General features: G+C 56.9%; 1 protein-coding gene, 1 long non-coding RNA gene and 1 other non-coding gene across 4 annotated transcripts; 2 read left to right on the plus strand and 1 right to left on the minus strand.

Annotated features, from left to right (window-relative positions):
* Nucleotides 1–1,464: 1,464 nt before the first annotated feature.
* Nucleotides 1,465–1,571, plus strand: LOC129483576 (U6 spliceosomal RNA). The gene has a single exon (XR_008658099.2). It is a non-coding gene; the product is annotated as a U6 spliceosomal RNA (small nuclear RNA).
* A 1,029-nt stretch (nucleotides 1,572–2,600) lies between these two features.
* LOC129482351 (uncharacterized) lies at nucleotides 2,601–7,097 on the plus strand. The gene is made up of 3 exons (XR_008657667.2): nucleotides 2,601–2,770; nucleotides 3,984–4,327; nucleotides 5,633–7,097. It is a non-coding gene; the product is annotated as an uncharacterized lncRNA (long non-coding RNA).
* A 1-nt stretch (nucleotide 7,098) lies between these two features.
* On the minus strand, nucleotides 7,099–16,444 carry SKOR1 (SKI family transcriptional corepressor 1). 2 transcript variants are annotated; one of them, XM_055278004.2, is made up of 9 exons: nucleotides 16,215–16,444; nucleotides 13,272–15,477; nucleotides 12,148–12,238; nucleotides 11,120–11,227; nucleotides 10,529–10,600; nucleotides 9,063–9,137; nucleotides 8,726–8,800; nucleotides 8,149–8,214; nucleotides 7,099–7,663 (listed from the first exon to the last, which is right to left on the minus strand). In XM_055278004.2, exons 2-9 carry the CDS (start codon nucleotides 15,465–15,467, stop codon nucleotides 7,569–7,571), a joined length of 2,778 nt encoding a protein of 925 aa, XP_055133979.1. In that variant the 5' UTR covers nucleotides 15,468–15,477; nucleotides 16,215–16,444; the 3' UTR covers nucleotides 7,099–7,568. The 2 variants fall into 2 exon arrangements, with proteins under 2 accessions (XP_055133979.1, XP_055133977.1); XM_055278002.1 differs by lacking the exon at nucleotides 16,215–16,444 and adding an exon at nucleotides 15,704–15,904.
* Between the last annotated feature and the right edge of the window lie 438 nt (nucleotides 16,445–16,882).

Consider the following 16,882-nt stretch of genomic DNA (forward strand, 5'->3'; position numbering starts at 1 on the left):
CTCCCCTCTCTCAGTACTGAGCCACAGCACTGCTGGGAGTAGCAACTACCACCACAGTGGCCTTCCTTCACGGACTGGCCCAGATGGGTGACACTGACTCATGTGGTTGCAAGATCCTCTGCCTGGATCTCGGTCCCCGTCCTCTCAGCGCTGCCGCCGTTATCATCAATGACAGCTCCAGTGTCACCTTCTCCCTTGCCCCCCACTGAAGTGGCCATCATCTCCCAGGCACTTTCTATGCCACACTTTCATAGCACTTCTCGGCATCCAGAGGGCTCTTTCATGTCTGCCTGGCTCCCCTGCTGGAACCGAGCTCCATGACCATAGCAACCCTGCCCACTCACGCACCCCTGAAGCCCGGCTGCTGACACCACAGGTGTTCAATATTTGTTAACGGAATGGAAGTAGGAAGGAAAGTCTGAGCTGGTCAGGGCTTCTGGAGTAAGTCTAACAAGGAAAGTGGAGGCTGCACTTGTGGTCTCAAATCTTTTCCAAACTCTACTGCGTTAAAAAAAAAAAAAAAAAAGTCTTTGAAACCAGACTCGCATCCAAATCCCAACTACTTTAACCAGTGGCAGGATCATTGGAGCAGATGGTTTAACCTCCCAGAGCCTGTCTGCTAAACTGCAAAATGGGGGAAGTGACACCATTTAGGTTAAGCGCCTGGCTCTTTCTAAATGTTGGCTCAAACGGTGGTGACCCTTCCCAGACTTCCACCACTACTGGAAGTTTGGGTCCCAAAGCAGACACCCTCATTCCCTTGGCTCCGAATGCAGGGAGCTAGTCCCGAGAAGCCGAGGGGAAGCAGAAGACCTGCCCTGGCACACCCTCCCCACGAACCCCCGCCGCAACCCCTGCCGGTCCCTTCCGGCCCACAGTGGGTGGCCCCAGGCCTCGCTAGGGTCACGTCTCTCGGATCCCCGCGCAGGGAAGGGTCCAACCAGCGACTCGCAACCTTTTCGGGGTCCCGAGTCGAACACCCGTGGGGACCCCATGGGCACCATGGCCCCTCGCTCCAAAAATGCTTTCGCGTCGCGCAGACGCGGCTCGGTAGTTTCGGGGATCGGAGCTGCCTCACGCCGGCACAGCGTTAGAGTAAGAGCCCGCGTCTGATCCCTCCGCACCTCCCCGGCCCCCGCGGAAATACGCGCAGGCAAAACGTACCACGTGACGGAGCGTGACCGTCCGCCGGGCGCGCGCCGAGGTCGGGCAGGAAGAGGGCCTATTTCCCATGATTCCTTCATATTTGCATATACGATGCAAGACAGTTAGAGAGAAAATTAGAATTAATTTGGCTGTAAACACAAAGATATTAGTACAAAATATTGATGTAGAAAGTAATAGTTTCTTGGGTAGTTTGCAATTTTAAAATTATGTTTTAAAATGGACCATCATATGCTTGTCGTAGGTTTAAAGTATTTCGATTTCTTGACTTTATATACCTTCTGGAAACCGAGAACCATCGTGCTCGCTTCGGCAGCACATATACTAAAATTGGAACGATACAGAGAAGATTAGCATGGCCCCTGCGCAAGGATGACACGCAAATTCGTGAAGCGTTCCATATTTTCGCATCAGGTGGCTTTTCTGTTTTTTTTTTTTACACCACGTTTATACGCCGGTGCACGGTTTACCACTGAAAACACCTTTCATCTACAGGTTATATCTTTTGTTTAACACAAATAAAATGTAGTAGTCCTAGGAGACGGAATAGAAGGGGGTGGGGCCTAGGCAGATTCATCTCTGCGGTGCATTTTGCATCTGGCCCTCGGGCCCCAGTTTGCGATCTTTCCCATCTTGCTTCTGCTTCCCTCTGCACAATCCTGAGTATTGCAATACCTTACACTTAAGGAAATTTCGTCTTGCCAAAGTTGATCCATTTCAGCTCCGAAACATAACAGGAACTAGTGCAACAATAAACGTACGTATGAGGAATTTGCAATAAGAGTGACCGAATCCTTTGAATCAAAAAAAAAAAAGTCACCACTTAATGAGTATCTACCATATGTCAAAGGCTTCACCAATATTTCATTGAAATATTCCAGACCAAATAAATAAATAATAAAAGAAAAGGGGGAGGGGGCAGAAAAATAAAACAATGTTTAAAAAATTCCTGACAGCCCCACCCTGTGGGTTTTACTGTTTTACTGTCACCATTTTACACCAATCACTGAGAGGTAAAGCCTGATAAGACTTACAGAGGCCCTGACCCTGAAAAGATCGGGACCCAGGCCTCAGGTAATTGAGTTGCAAAAACACAGTCCTAAGCGGTAAGATAAAGAGGAAACAAAGTCCAGCCACGTTCAGATTTCCTTCGTTGACTTAGTCAATGTTTTCTGAAATATCTTTCCAACAGAAAAATGGTAAATCTGCTTTGCTAGTGCTTGAGCATGCACATAGGCCCTGCGGCCACTGGGACCTCAGTCGATCTGCCCGGAGCGGCCGCACAGCTCCCAGCCTCCAGGCGCGCCGCAGGAGGACGGTCAGGCTCGAGGCCCCGGAGCCATCCAGGGACAGCGGCGGGTACTCTACCAGCGGGCGCTGGGAGCTGCCGGGCAGCATTCCATTCAGGACTCATTCCTTTTCTCTTCAGTGGAGGTGAAATGATCCTTTCCAGGTAACAGCCGAGAATAGGGGACTGCGGGACATCTCCGCCTCTTCCTTGGCTCTGGGCCTTCGATGTAAGGCGTTAGAGGACAATCTTTGTTGGCTGGATTTTTGTTCTTCCCCTAGAGATATCTGGTTCTTTGGAGGCCACTTGGGCAATTGGGTGAGTAGTTTTAAATATCTCCCTTGGGATGCCAAATAAGAAAACGACCAATGTCGGTGTGGCTCCCTCTCCTTCAGCACAGACAACCCATCAGACTGGAATATTATTAGTCTACATATGCGGAAGGGGGTGTTATGGGGAGTAAAATAGAATCCTAGAGTGAAGGACTTGGCCCAAAAAGGACCGTTCAGATTGTTCTAAAGAAACTGGCCAGCCGCGGTGGCTCACGCCCGTAATCCCAGTACTTTGGGAGGCTGAGGTGGGAGGATACGGAGGTCAGGGGTTCGAGACTAGTCTGGCCAACAAGGTGAAGCCCCCGTCTCTACTTGAAAAAAAAAAAAAAGAAAGAAAGAAAATATTAGAACAGAAATTAGGAAAGACACAGGCAGTTCCTAGTCCCAGAAAATCCAGAGACCTGGCTGACTTCCTTTCTTCCTGCTGAGGGAACTTGGGCAAGTCTTCGTCTCTTTGGACACATAGAGTCAATGCATTGGCGTTGCAGGATGCCCCTCCAACCTCTGTGCTTGTAGATTCTTATGAATGTGTCTCCAGAAAGCTCAATAGTCCAGGCTTGAAAAAGCACTGGTTTGTCCTGGTTTGTCCTCCTTTCTGGGCCCCCTGTCTGGGCCCGTAGAGGAGAGGAGGGTGACGGACTGGGGTCCATTTTGGGACTCGAAAAGCATTCCTGGCTTGAGTCTCAGGAAAGTGAACTCAGATGGAGTTGTAATCTTAACAAACACACCAATACGATAGCACTTCTTGTATGCCAGGACCTGTTCTCAGTGCTTTACATATATGAACAGAAAACAGTTCCATGAAATAGGTACTGTTAATCTCCCTATGTTATAGAAGAGGAAGCTGAGGCACAGAGAGATTCAACAACTTGCCCAATGTCACTCATCAATGACAGGGCAGCATTGAGACCTCAGTAAATCTGGCTCCAGAGTTTGTGCTCTTAGCCACACATCTGAGGATGGAGAGAGGAGATGAGGCTGTTTAAAATTCATGGGAAGAGCATGCAGATCCAGTTCTGCTTTTGTTGGTGTTCTGAATTCAAGGCAGGAGTCACATGTTTGCAACGGATCAAGGCTTTAGAGCAGGGTAGCTAGGAATGGGTGGACCTGTGTGCCAGTGACCTGGAAAAGTATGACGGAGTGAAGGAGTACCCTCTTTAGGACATAGCTGGAACAGGAACAAAGTTTTCCTTTTCTAGGTTCACAATCACTTACCTGATACCTGCTCCCAAAACTAATTCTATTGATGAAGGATCTTCTTTCTGAGCAGTAAACCTGTGTTTAATTAACCTTATGCAAATGAGCTTAATTGCTTATCAGTGGCTGTTGTCCAGAAGCACCTAGGGATTCCTTCCCTTAGACATTTTCAGCACCTAGATGAACTGCAAAGTTGGAAGCCATTCATCTAGACATGTGTTGTGTGCCTGTGGAGCCCTGGGCCCTGTGTTGAAGATTGCAAGGAAGAGCAAGGTGTGACCCCTGCTGTGGACTTACTTTCAGTCTTAGGGCAACAGACACTTACAACCAAGAATAACAAAGGGAGGTGAGGGCCCTGCTAGCCTCATGAACCGAGTGCCACTAGAACACAGAGTCACCTGTGTTCCAGGAGTTGAGGGGTCTTCTAAGTGGTGCTTTTGCCCACAGGTTACCCTGATTTACAGAGGAAATGGAGATGGGAAGGGACTTACTGCTTTCTCCCGTGGAGGTGAAAAATAAAGCCACTTGATGCTGTCTCCAACGGCGGCTCCAACTTTGCTCAGTCTCTCACTCTGGATTTGCCAGAACAGGTGGGGATAGAGATTATCTTCCCACTGCGGATCCCAAGAGGGGTCCCGGCTTCCGTGCGCTCTTGTCCCTTACCCCAGACCTGGGACTCCAGAGCCAGACCTCCTGTAGGCACCACTGGGGACCAGGCCAAACCAAACACTCCAGGAGAACAGCCAGCAGGATATTCTGTGCTCAACTGCCTCCTCCAACTTCCAGGCCCCACTATTTGTCCCTGGGAGCCCAGGCACCCTAGTCTGGGCCTTCGGGCGTTGGCTGTAATGCCTAAAATCTGTCGCAAGGTGGCAACATTGTGGCGAGAAATAGACTTTTTTAAAATCCTGGGTTTTTTTCCAAAGCATATTTTCCCTATTAATGTTTCATTTAACTTAATTAGAATCTGGTAAACTAATTAAAGTAGCTACGAGCCCCGCAATCAGCAATAATTCGTATAATTATTGATAATTACATCCATACCAATCGTTTGGTTATTAACATTTTGGGGGGAACAAACCACTTCTGAAGGGACGCGAAGCCCGGGAGGGTTTTTGCGACTGAGCTTTCCGGGTCGGATCCGCCTACGACTCCAGTCCGCAGAGATTCCTGCCCAGATGGGGCGTCCCTTCCGCAGGGCCCCAGCTGCCTAGGAGCTTTTCCACTTCGAGGGGAGTTGGGAAGGAAGAGTGGGAAGGAGCATTTGCCAGGCTCCTCTGTCGGGCCGCAGCCACGGAACTTCCTGCCTGGGTGGTAACGGTTATGCCCATTTTACAGAGAAGAAAAGTGCGGCTTCCAAAGGTGCAATCCGCCGTGGGGAAAGGCGCCGGCAAACTCCCACATTCGCGCTGTCCCGCCCCGTCGCAGTTCCGCGGGCCCTGGCGCGCCCTGGGGACTCCAGTCTATTCCTCTCTGGACCTCAGTTTCGCCACGGGTCCAGCAGAAAGCGGATCTGGTGGGTCCCATGCATATGAAACGTTCCCGCTCCCTAGAGGGGCCCTGCCCGGAGATGGCCTGTCCGGAGGCGATGCTTCGCCATGGGCCGGCGCCCTCACCATTGTTATCTGCTTTGTGTCCGCTCTGGTCTTAGCCGTCGGAACATCCTGGGACTCCAAGGCTCCGACCCCCAGCGCAAAGGACTCTAGGGACTGGCTTCCTGGCTGTACCGCGCAGCGGGACTCCCCGTCTGCACAGCTTCGGGGAGGCCCAGAGTGTGCCCCTACTCGCCGGCTCCGTCCAAGGCCCACCAAGACAACCCGCCACGAAACTTCCCGGCCCTCGCTGCCCAGGGCTCCCGGTCCCGAGCTGCTGGCCGGTGGCGTGGGGACTGCCGCCCGCCTTCTACCAGCCTCATGGACGGAGGCCTGCATGTTATTTCATAGAGGCCGAAACGGAGACCCAGGAAAGATAAAAGAAGGGCTCAACCCGGGACCCCCACTAGCCAGCCGAGGGCGAGAAATGGAAGCCAAGACTGAATGATTCCCAGTGCCGTGCGCTCTCTCCCACTACATCCACACTCTCCTCCCCGCAAAAAGAGTGTTCTGCAGTTTGCAGCGTCGTCTGTAGCCCAAGCAGGAGGTGCCCTGTGGAAACTGAGGCCGCTGGGAGGCCTTGCCAACCGCGACCCGGACGTCTGACGCCCCAGCCGAGGCCTGGCGAGTCCTTAGTCCCTCTCAGACTAAAATGGACCGAACAGAAAATGCGGACCGGGCTCCCTCCTTTCGGGTAGCGGCGGGGCAGACGGGAGGCCGTCTGTGACCGAGCTCTCCAAGTCCCGCCTTCCTTTCCAAGCCTACCCGGCGGAGACCCACCTTACGCCCTGCGACCTCCGCCCCGCCGCAGCGCTCCCAGGCCAGGCCGGCGGTGCCCGCGCCATCTAAAGGGATAATTCTGGTGAACCTGGGATTCCCGGCAGGGCGCCCTGTCTGTGAGCGCCCCGGAGGTAACTTCCCCGGTGTGGCAGGCGTGGAAATGGGCATGGATGAATCCTCGGCCCCTTCGAGCGCTTGAGGAAAGAACCCGGGACCGCTGCGCTAAGGACAGTGACGTAATGCCCCTCTCCTCCATCCCGGGCCCAAGGGAGGGTCCTAAACGCGGAGAGGCAGTGCCCTGTGGGGGAAAACTGAGTGTGTCTGGAGGGGACAGTGGAGAGGTTGACTGCTCGCTGCTGCCCACCTGAGCAGGCCCGATTCTGACCCTGGGAGCCCCAGAACCCGCAGGGCGGCTCCTACCCCCACCTGTTGCAGTGTTCCGCCCGCCCCGCTCCGCCGGTGCACTCCCACCTCCGTAGCCCCAGAAGTGACATCTTTTATTATTATTATTATTATTAAAAACGAAAGTCACGGGTACAGGGTGGTCTCCCCAAACAGGCTCCAGGTGGTTGCCATCTCGTGAGTCAGTCGTCGCCCTTTTAAAGTGCTGTTACATCAAGAGGTTACAACAAAAAATAAAGCAAAATCCAAAGAGGAATGCAAAACGGGACTGGAAGTGGGTCCAGGAGAAGGAAGCAAAAATAACTTACAGCATAAATAAATTAAAGTGAACCTAATACTGAACGGAGAGACTCACAGTACATTTATATCCATTGCACATAGCCACTTTGTCATTAGGAACAGGAGTTTCAGAAGTGGACCGGACGGGGAGTGCGGGGCAGGCGCCAGCGAAGTTGCTACACTGTATTCACAATCGGGTTCAAGGCTATACAATGGGAGGGGGCGCTCTCCCCTCCCGCCCCCCGTCTGTCCAGTTAACCCCTTGAGGTCCGATGCCCTAGAGTTCAAACGGGGTAGGGGGATTTGAGAGGCGAGGCGGTATTTACACTTGGAAACCAAGCCGGGGCCCTGGACAGGGACGCCCGGGAGGGGGCGGGCAAGGCCGGGGAGCCCGGGAGGAAGGCGGGCGGACGGGCGGCTGTATTTACATCGGTCGGGTCCGAATGGCTTGTTCCTCGCTCAGGGCCGCCGCGGCAGCGGGTATTTACAAGGAGCAGCATGGCTTGAGGGCGCAGGGGTGCGGCCAGGCCGGCCCTAGGGCAACAGCGGGGGCTTGAAGGAGCAGTTGCCAGTGCAGTGGCGGGGCGTCAGCATCTTGCAGGAGAAGTGGTGCAGGGCGTCGTGGGCTTCTGGGGAGAGAGTCGCGAGGGTCACTCTGGGCGCCTCTCCTGGCTCACCTCACCGCGCAGTCCACCCTTTCCCTTCCCCGGCCTTACCCAACCCTTTGGGGTCAGGGAATCTCAACCGAGCGGATCAGGAGGAGGCAGGAGGGTAGGACAAAGGCTGGTGATTCAGAACCACTGCTCTGGTTCAGTAGCCCCATTTTACAGAAGAGGAAACTGAGGCACAGTAAGAGAGGAGTCAACCTGCTCAAAGCCAGAATTGGTACTAGAAGGCAGATTTTTCTGACGCCCAAAGCCCAAGGGTCTCTTTCTTTTTACCCCACCATCCTAGAATAATCTTCCCGTTAAAAATCAGTTCCCAATTTTCTCCCTCGCAGATTCTGATCCACGTGCATCGTGGCCTTCCTCACTAGTCCCACTATTCATTCATTCACTCGACAGCACGGCCGGCACCCAGCACCCCTCCTATCTTTGTTTCCCGGCTTCCCCACCTTTCAATTTCTGCTGGATGGCGTAGCGCGCCTTCCGCTCCTGGTCGAGTTCGTTACACAGGGTATCTGGAAGACAAGGGGAGCGGCCCGTGAGGAAACGCAGACCACCCTCCGAAAGGCCTGGGTCACAGCCCGGGCTTCCTCCTTTCCCCAGGGCGCAGCTCCGCGCAGAAACAACTCCAGGGATGGGGGAGGGGGTACCGGAGCTCCTAACTGCAGACTGGCGGAGGAAGGAAATGGCCTGGGATGGCGCTTAAAGGCAGACGGATCTAACCAAAATTAAAGCAAACTTAGGCATTACTTCCCAGGTAATTTTACGCCTCGATTTTTAATTTAGAAACCATGGAAATTGCCGCGATAAGAAGTTCAATCACTCCATGTAATGATGCCTGCAAGCCGTTTGCTGGGCTCGCTTGCCATTCTGAGGCTAATCAGAGTATACAAAGGATATTAAATAAAAAAAATAATTGTTAAATTACCTTCAATTTAAATCCAAATGACTGAGCCAACATTGCGGCTCCTGCCAGACGAGAGGCAGTTACGGCCCGTGCACGCGCTCACCTGACTCCCGTCTTACCTCTGACAATTTGCAGCTGTTGCACCATTTCTTCTCGATAAGCCAATTCCCTCTTCATTTGATCCTGAAAATTATCTGTGCAAATTGATTAAGTGAGAGCTGTTGTTACGCACAGCCCCCTCCCCCGGCTCCACTTTCTCACTCCCTGCCCCCCCCTTTCACCCCTACCCCCAACTCCCACCCAGCCATTCGCCTGCAGCCCTGGAAAACGACAGTTTCTTGGCTCCTGCAGGGCGCCTAGTACCAGTTGCCTGGCACCTGTCTTTCGGAGTAGGTCGGGGCACCCTGGTGGAAGGCTCGGTGATGAGGTAGGGTGAGGCAGGATGGCAGTGGGTACCTTTGAGACTCTGAAATTCCCGTTCCAGCTTCTTGCGGAGCTCCATTTGTTCCAGGAGCAGTTTTTGCAATTCGTCTGTGAAAGGGGAAAAGTGGGAGGTAAAGTGGGAGGCAAAGCAGGGTTACTTGGAGCTCAGGAGACCTAGAAAGCACCCAGGTTCTGCCTTGGCCAACAACCCTGAGAGGAGAGTTGAGAAGGATGACCAGTAGGTGGAGACCCTCCACTCTCTGGCTTTACCAACTGCATTCAAAGGATTTGGGTGAAGAAACTGGGCTGTGGGGTAGGATGCCCAGGAGAATAAATTCAGGACGGTGGAATCTAGGCTCTGGCTCCAAGAACTATGCAGCTGGGCAACTGCTTTAAGTTGTTCCTAACTCCCTAACCTAAGAGGCTGGTCCACGGAAACTTGATTTCCCACTTCAAGTGACAGACCCCGCCCCCCGACCTCCTCCCCACCTCCGCCCTTTCAATATAAATCAGGGGGGCTTTGGTCAGAGCCTTGGACACCTTTCCCAGAAAAATACACACACAACAGTTTGCCTACAATTTCAGGAGGTCTGAAGACTGCCAAATCCACGCTAAGAACCCTCACTATAAAGCACCAATGATTTTGAAGGTAATGGCATTTCCTGTAAATCTGTAACTAGGAAGAATGGAAGGCCACCAATGCTTGTCTTCCTCCTGCCACAAATTCCCAAGACCATCTATGGGCTAGCTGAGGGGCAGGGAGCTTGGTGCAGAGGCCTCTGTTAGTGCCCTCAGAACCAACTCCAGAGGGATAGATGTGGCATCTGCCCTGACCATGAGGTCATTGGTATCTGGGCCCTCTCCCAGGAGAGGCTCTTCTGAAATGCAAGAATGGAAGGTAGAAGGGCAAAGTGGGGCTAAAGACTCCCCTACTCTGCACCCTGAGCCATAGTCTCCTCCTTACAGGCTGAGCAGTAACACAGGGATCCACATTCTGCAAACAAGCTCCATCCACACTGCATTTAGGGTAAGGTGGAGGTGGTTATACCTCAATTCCAGGAGAAAGAAAAACACCTCTCACATTCCTAAAATAAATGCTTCCCTGCAATCCTGCATTGAAGTCCTGTTTTCCATTGAGTTTAGCGGACCCAGACTGTCCTGTCTGATTGTCCACGGGCATCAAAAATTCCGATCGTCGTTACTCATTTCTCTTTCTGGCAAGGCTATTCAGATAGACCCGGGCCTTGGGAACCCAAACTTCTAATAAACTTCTGGGGGTTTGTTTTACTCCCATGCTGTACCCACACATACATACCTCTGTGCCAGGGTAATGTGTCCAGAGGATCATACTTTCCACCCAAAGAAAGGAAAACTGGTGTCCCCAAGGCCTTGGTGAGTGTCTTTTCCACACTCACCCCCTACAGGGATAACACCCCTCTACAGGAATGACCCATCACTCTCAAGCACAGTGTACACCTTTTTCACAAATTTAGCCTCACCTCTGGCCAGGTTCTCGATATCTTTCTCCACCAGCTGAGTTCCTGTGACATCCAAGGTAAGCCCATCTTCGCCTGGGATACAAGGGCAGGTAAGAGGGGTTCTGTCCTGGGAAAGCCCTTGAGAGGGGAGGGGTGAGCTTCCCAGGAACCACATCGAGTCAGGGACCTACCCTAGACCTTCTGCCTTTAGAAGAGACAGTTACAGGCATCCGGTACTACCCACCTTCTAGGACATCACAGTAGAGAGTAGGAGAGTGACCCCTGGAGGAGACGGCCCAGGGAAGATGAGCCATCTAAGGACAGGAAGTGCCCTTTGACCTATTTTATGTGGGTGAGGACGTCCCTCCATTTCCTTTTAGTACATCCTCTGCCCTTACCTGAAAAATCCTCAAACCCACCGAGGAGGCAGCAATTCGGAAAACCTGGCCTGCACCCTGCTCGGGTTAAATATTTATCTGCTCGCCGAAGAAGAAGACTGGCAGCCGCTTACACTTGATTAAAAGCCTTTCTCGCAAGCCTCTGGGAACCTGGGCGACCTGGGTCCCTGCTCCCGAGTGCGGTGGGGAGCGATGGGTTCAAGGGCTGGCTCACCTCTGTCTGTATTTGCAGGACTTGGCTGGGAGATACTCCTTTGGTCTGGATAGGATTTCCTCGTTTCCAAATCATCGGCGGGCGAGTGATTGTCTTCCTTATCTGGCTCTTGAAGGCAATAACCGAGTTTCAAGGAGAAGCAAAGAAACCGTGACCCCGATACTGCCGGAGCTGCCGCGGTCGGGGCGCCCGAGCCCTAATTAAAAGCGTCGTGGCCGCCTCTGGTTCCCGGCTGTGAGCCCAGGCGCGCGCCCTGAGGCTTTGGGCCGGGCACCCCCCACCCCCGAGCGTGGTCTGCTCATCTCCGGGCTTCAGCCCCCCGCCCCAGCCCCTTGGAAAAGAGCAAGACGAGCAGCTGAGCCCACCAGGGACGAGCGACCTACATCGCGCGCAGATACTGGGGCACCGCAAGCGCGCGTGGCCGCCGGGTCTGTCCGCGCGACTCCTGCCGAGAACGCGGCCCAGGCTGCGACCTTCGGGGTGGGTGGGGGGACATCGTCCGGGGTTCGGCTGCCTCGACCTGCCCGAATTTCCGCGGCCCCCAACCCCTCCTCTGTGAGGAACCTGGTAAGGCGCGCAAGTGCAGGGCGGCCCCCACCCCGCGTTGGGCCTCAGCTACCCTGGCGCTTCTGGGGTACCCAAGCGCGCGGCCATGCGCCCCCATCCTCCGCCCGGATCCGGCCTAGCCAAAGGGGACCCCGCGGCCAAACACACTTGCTGAATAAATGAGAGGACTTGAAGGCCGTGTCGGGCGTGATTTTGTTAAGGGTTTAACGCCGTGTCTGGGTGTACTGAAGCACGTGTGTGCGTGTGGTGGAGAGGGCGTGTTGTCACTGTTGTTTTTAAGTAACTAAAGATTGGAAGTTGTTGGGAGTACTAGCTTAGCTTCCTTGTTTTCATTATTTTTCTTTCCCTCTCCCTCTTTCTCTGCGTCTCTCTCCTTGTCCTTCTTCGCAGGCCTTCCTTGACCCCGGCTCTGTGTCTGCGGTCCCCCCATTACAGTGGCCAGCGGCCGCGACAGGCGTTACCGTGGGCCTCGGGGGTGCAGAGGTAGGAGGCCGCGGGCCCCAGCGCCACCGCCGCGCTCTTCACGTGCTCATCCCTCTCGGGCGCGTACACCTGCGGCGGCCGAGAAATGACAGGCGATTAGGGGGTCGCCCTGCGGCGGCCCGAAGACGCCCAGCCCTACCCCGCGGCCTAGAGGGAAAGCCGAGGGAGTGGCAGAGGTTGGTGCGCCCGCTGGACTTGAGCGGGCACAGTGACGCACGCAGCGCACCCTTGCCCCCTGGTAGATTCAGGGTAATTATAAGCGCCCGCGGGAAAATTACTCCAAATACAAAGCGGCTCCCAAGCCGAGGGCCGTTCAAAGTGTCCTCCACCCTCTGCACCCGCCTCCTTTTAGGCATTTTCCCTCCCGCCGGTGCCCCGTCCCCGGCATAAATGACTCCTTTCGCATCCGGTTAATGATTCCTGTTTTAATGAACCGAATGTACAGGTATGCGCACTCACTTTCAAAATGGCCAACGACTCCAGCCTGGCTGCATCCTGCCCCTCAAGCCCCGGCCCTGCCAACTTGAGAGCCCCCCTCCCGCTCCGCACGCGGTCCCGAGACAGCATCCCAGCAACGAACCCTCTGGTTCCCAAGGCGGGAGTGCGAAGAGACTCGGAAAACTGCGAGTTGGGGTGGTGGGAGATTCCGGGACCCGGTACTGCTGGGGCCAGACTCAGGTAGAGGCCACACTGTCCTCTCTTCTCCTCTTCCTTGGGACTCTGATGCCCACCCAGGCGAGCGCTTTTCTCTGGCTCTGGGTTCCTTTCTTACCTCCTCTTTCTTTCTCCACACCCCTTTTCTGTCTCTGTGTCTGGCAGTCTCTGCCGGTCTCCTCCCCATTCCCATCAACAAAAACAAAGCACACAAGTTCCCCAGTCCTCCCCCCGCCCCCAGCTTCCCTTCCCTTCGAAACCCTCACTGGAGGGTGCGGGTGGGCCCAGTTTCGCAGCGCGCCCGAGGCTGGGCCTGCGGAGAGTGGCCGGGGCCTGCTGCTCCCACGCCTGCGCGGAACAAAATTCCCGTTCTCCGCCCGGCCCCGCAGCCCTGCCTCGCACAGGGTAAGTGGGAAGGCGCCACCGGCGGGGCGGGCGCGGGGCTCACCTTGGCCGGCGCGGGGCCTCCTAGGGGCCCGCAAGGCTCTCGCAGCTCGTAGCCGCCGCCGCTTGGGGGGCTCCTCTCAGGTCTCCGCACCAAGTCGTCGGCCGCCAAGTCCCCAAATGCGGGCGGGCCAGCTGGGGGTGGCCTGAGGCGGCGCCGGGGGAGGGGGCTGCCGCCGTCTGGAGAGTCTGCGGGACCGTCCGCTCCAGAGGAGGTGGCGGAAGGGGCTCCAGTGGGCTGTTCACCGTCTGGGCCACCCCCTGCGCTGGGTGCTCTGGGCTCGGTCTCCTCCTGGGCACCCTCGTCGTCTGGGAAGCGGTTGGATTCCACGTCCACCTCGGGCTCGTCCGCGGTGTCCACGTCGGGCGAGGCGGAATGGTAGCTGGAGCTGCCCTCGCTCAGAAAGTCCGGGCTCACGTAGCCGCCGCTCCCAGCGCCGGGTCCCGGCCCCCGAGCAGGCCCCGCGCCGTACGCCTCCCGGGCGCTCCCGTAGAGCTTAGCGATGCTCTCGGTGTCCTTGACCACCGGCCGGAAGGCCGACACGTAGGAGCCTTTGCGTGCGGGCGGCGGGGGCGGCGGGGGCAGCGGGGCCAGGGGCGGTGGCAGCGCCTCGTCCGCGCCGTCTTCGTCCAGGGGCCCGCGGGACAGAGCGCTCGGGCAGCGTTCCTCCGCGCCGAGGCCACCCTCTTTGGCTGGCTCGGCACCGTCCAGGGGCTCTGGGGCACCGCTGCCAGCAGCTGCCGCCGCCGCGGCCGCTGCCGCCGCCACGGCTGCCGCCACGGCCTTGGCTTGGCTCTGAGCAGCGGGGTAGGAAGGTACCGGGAGGCTGCCTGCTGCTGGCCAGAACATGGGAAACGTCGGGTACACAGTGGCGGCGGCGGCCGCTGCAGCCACTGCCGCTGCGTCCTTGGCTGCCCCGGAGGGTTGATGCCCCCAGAACATGGCGCCGCCGCCCGGGCCCGCCCCTGCCCCCGGGGGCAAGTGACTGGCTCCCGGGCCCCCCGCACCTCCGCCAGTTCCCGCGCCTCCGCCGCCGCTCCCAGTGCCAGGACAGCCCTTTGGCTCGCCCGCGCCTAAAACCGGGTCGTCCTTTTTGGGGCATAGGCCGAAGGCCGTAGGGAAGCCGTAAGGATGGGGGAAAAGTGGTGGGGGCAGCTTTTGCAGGAGCCCAAAGCCTTTGCTGGGCACCGGGATCACCGGGTAGCTTCGTACGCCGGCGCCGCCACCGGGCCCTCCTGGGCCCGCCGGGCCACTAGCTCCAGTCACCAGGCCAAGTCCGCGCTGCGGGTGGGGTGGAGGTGGCCCCGGAGGCCCGGCAGCTTCATCTTCGCCACAGCGCAGGCTTTTGTGGGGCGGCGGGCCTGGGGCCATCTCCGCACCGCACCCTGGGCCACCGCCGCCACCGCCGCCAGCACCACCCTTCCCCTGCCCACCCGACCCGCCATTAGCACCGCCTCCGCCGCCTCCTTGTAGGGAGAAGGTCCGCTTGCGCGTGCCGCCATTAAACATGGCCTTGACGTCCTCCCAAGCATGGCTCAGTTCGTCTGTGGCCGACTTGTCACTGAGTTTGAGGTGACGACGCCAGGAGTTGAAGTTGGCGGCATCGGGCTGCGTGTACTTGGCGTCGGGTGTGCGGTGCGAGTGGAAGATGAACTTGTTGGGCGAGAAGTACATGCTGCAGTAGCCGCACTTGATGCACTTGGCACGAGAGCTGTTGTAACGCGCAGGGATGAAGCTACCACGCGAGCCCCACGCGCACTCGTGCACCACATCGAAGGCGAAGTTCTCGGGCAGCTTGGGTGGTTTGTGCTCGCCCAGGAACGACTTGCACAGGCGTTCGGCCTCTCGCTTGGTGATCATGCCGCAGCGGCGCGAAGAGATGGGCATGGCCCCGGCCCGACGCAGAATCTCCAGCTGTACCGGCGTGCACTGCACGCACGTGATGCCCAGGGCCACGCGGCGGTTGTGGATCTCATTATAGCTGTAGTTCTTGAGGAGGGTGTTGGAGATCTGCGCCAGGCATAGGCGCTCCTGGCCGTCGATGACCAGCGACACAATGGGCACCCCGTACAGCGACGTCTCGCCCACCTGGTTGGGTTTGAGAGCGCTGGAGCCCGAGTACGGCTGCAGCTCCTGCTTGGAGTTGGGCGAAGAACTGCCCTCGCGCCCCGGCCCCAGCTGAGTAGTGAGAGCCTCCATGCCGCCGCTCCTGCGAAATAGAGAAAGCAGAGAGCAGATGAGCCATTTTCAGCGCCGCCGCCGAGGCTCCGGCCCGCCCAGGAGGGCGCGCCGAGTTGGGCGCGCGGGGGATACTTGGCAGTGGGGAGTCCAAACTCATTCACCCCCTGGACAGGCGTCTTTTGTTATTCAGACCCATTTTGGCGCCGTTAACAACAGCCCCCGGGGCTTGGGGGAGGAGAAGAGGTAAAGGAGACCTCAGGAATGCCCGGGCTGCAGGGAACCCAATCCCGTTTTCGGATTGGGAAGGAAGTGAAACCCAGATACGCAGAGTGACTTGCCCAAGGCCACACAGCAAAGCCATTGCCAAATCCAGGCTTTTTCAGCGCCCAGATCCGTGCGCCTTCGGCAACCCTCGCAGCCAGTGCTGCCGGCCCGGGTCCTGAAGCCCGGACTTCGGGGACCGGCCGCCCCTCTGCTCAGTCGCGCATGCACGCGGGCGGGCGGGGGCAGTGCGAGGAGGGGTGGGGAGGGGGGAGGGGCGGTCACTGCTGATCTCCAGACAGCAGGGGGTAGAGGGGGGTGGAGAGAAGGGGGAGGGAATCGGGTCTGCCAGGGAAGGAGAGAGGCGGCTACCGCTGTTCGCGGTGCTGAATCCGACCCTCTCCAAAGCGTTCGGTGAGCGCCCGGACCTAGCGCGGCCCCCGCCCCGCACCCAGCTAGGTGCCAAGCCGGCTTCAGGGGACAGCACTGCCAGTTTCCACAAACCCGAGCTTCTCCTCTCACGCCTGGCGCCCGCGTTCGTTGAGCAGAAAGATTTCGGCTGGATACATAAAGCGTTTTCTTTCCAGCTATTAGTGAGACCAGGATCCTGCAGTTCTAACCACATTTTCTGCATTTTTAGCTGTATTCCAGACCAAAGCTGGTTTCCACCGAGGTCAACGCGTGGGACAGAGAGATTCTCAAGGAACTTTGTTGGGATCCACTTCTTAGCTTCCAGTCGCCCACTCCCTGAGCTTTCCTCCTTCAGATATGCGTTTCCCACTCGGGCCAACTGCAGGATTCGGGGCTCTGGGCTTCCTCTTTGAGGGGCATCACCTCTCTGAGTATCCTTCATGCCTCGCTGTCCCGGCTTATATGGGCTGGAAGGAATCTCGGCCATCTTCGTAGCCATTGCAAGGCTCCAGGCACAAAAGTTGCTGCTGGTCCTGCACTTTGCTTTCTGGCTGAGGCAGGGAGGGAGCTGTGCAGGCAGACCTCAGCAGCGGGGGCACTTGGGGACTGATGTTTGGGGCCCTCTAGGTCGCCTGACCCAGCCACAGGTCCTCAGACAAGCCAGGCTTCCATCCGGCCCAAGGCTGCAGGCGCTCCTGCGGCCAGGGCAGCCCAATCCTGAGGGCTCCTCCCCTGCAGTCGGCCCTGAAGGTAACTCCATT

This window comes from Symphalangus syndactylus, chromosome 5, assembly GCF_028878055.3.
Source record: "Symphalangus syndactylus isolate Jambi chromosome 5, NHGRI_mSymSyn1-v2.1_pri, whole genome shotgun sequence".
Classification (NCBI taxonomy): domain Eukaryota; kingdom Metazoa; phylum Chordata; class Mammalia; order Primates; family Hylobatidae; genus Symphalangus; species Symphalangus syndactylus.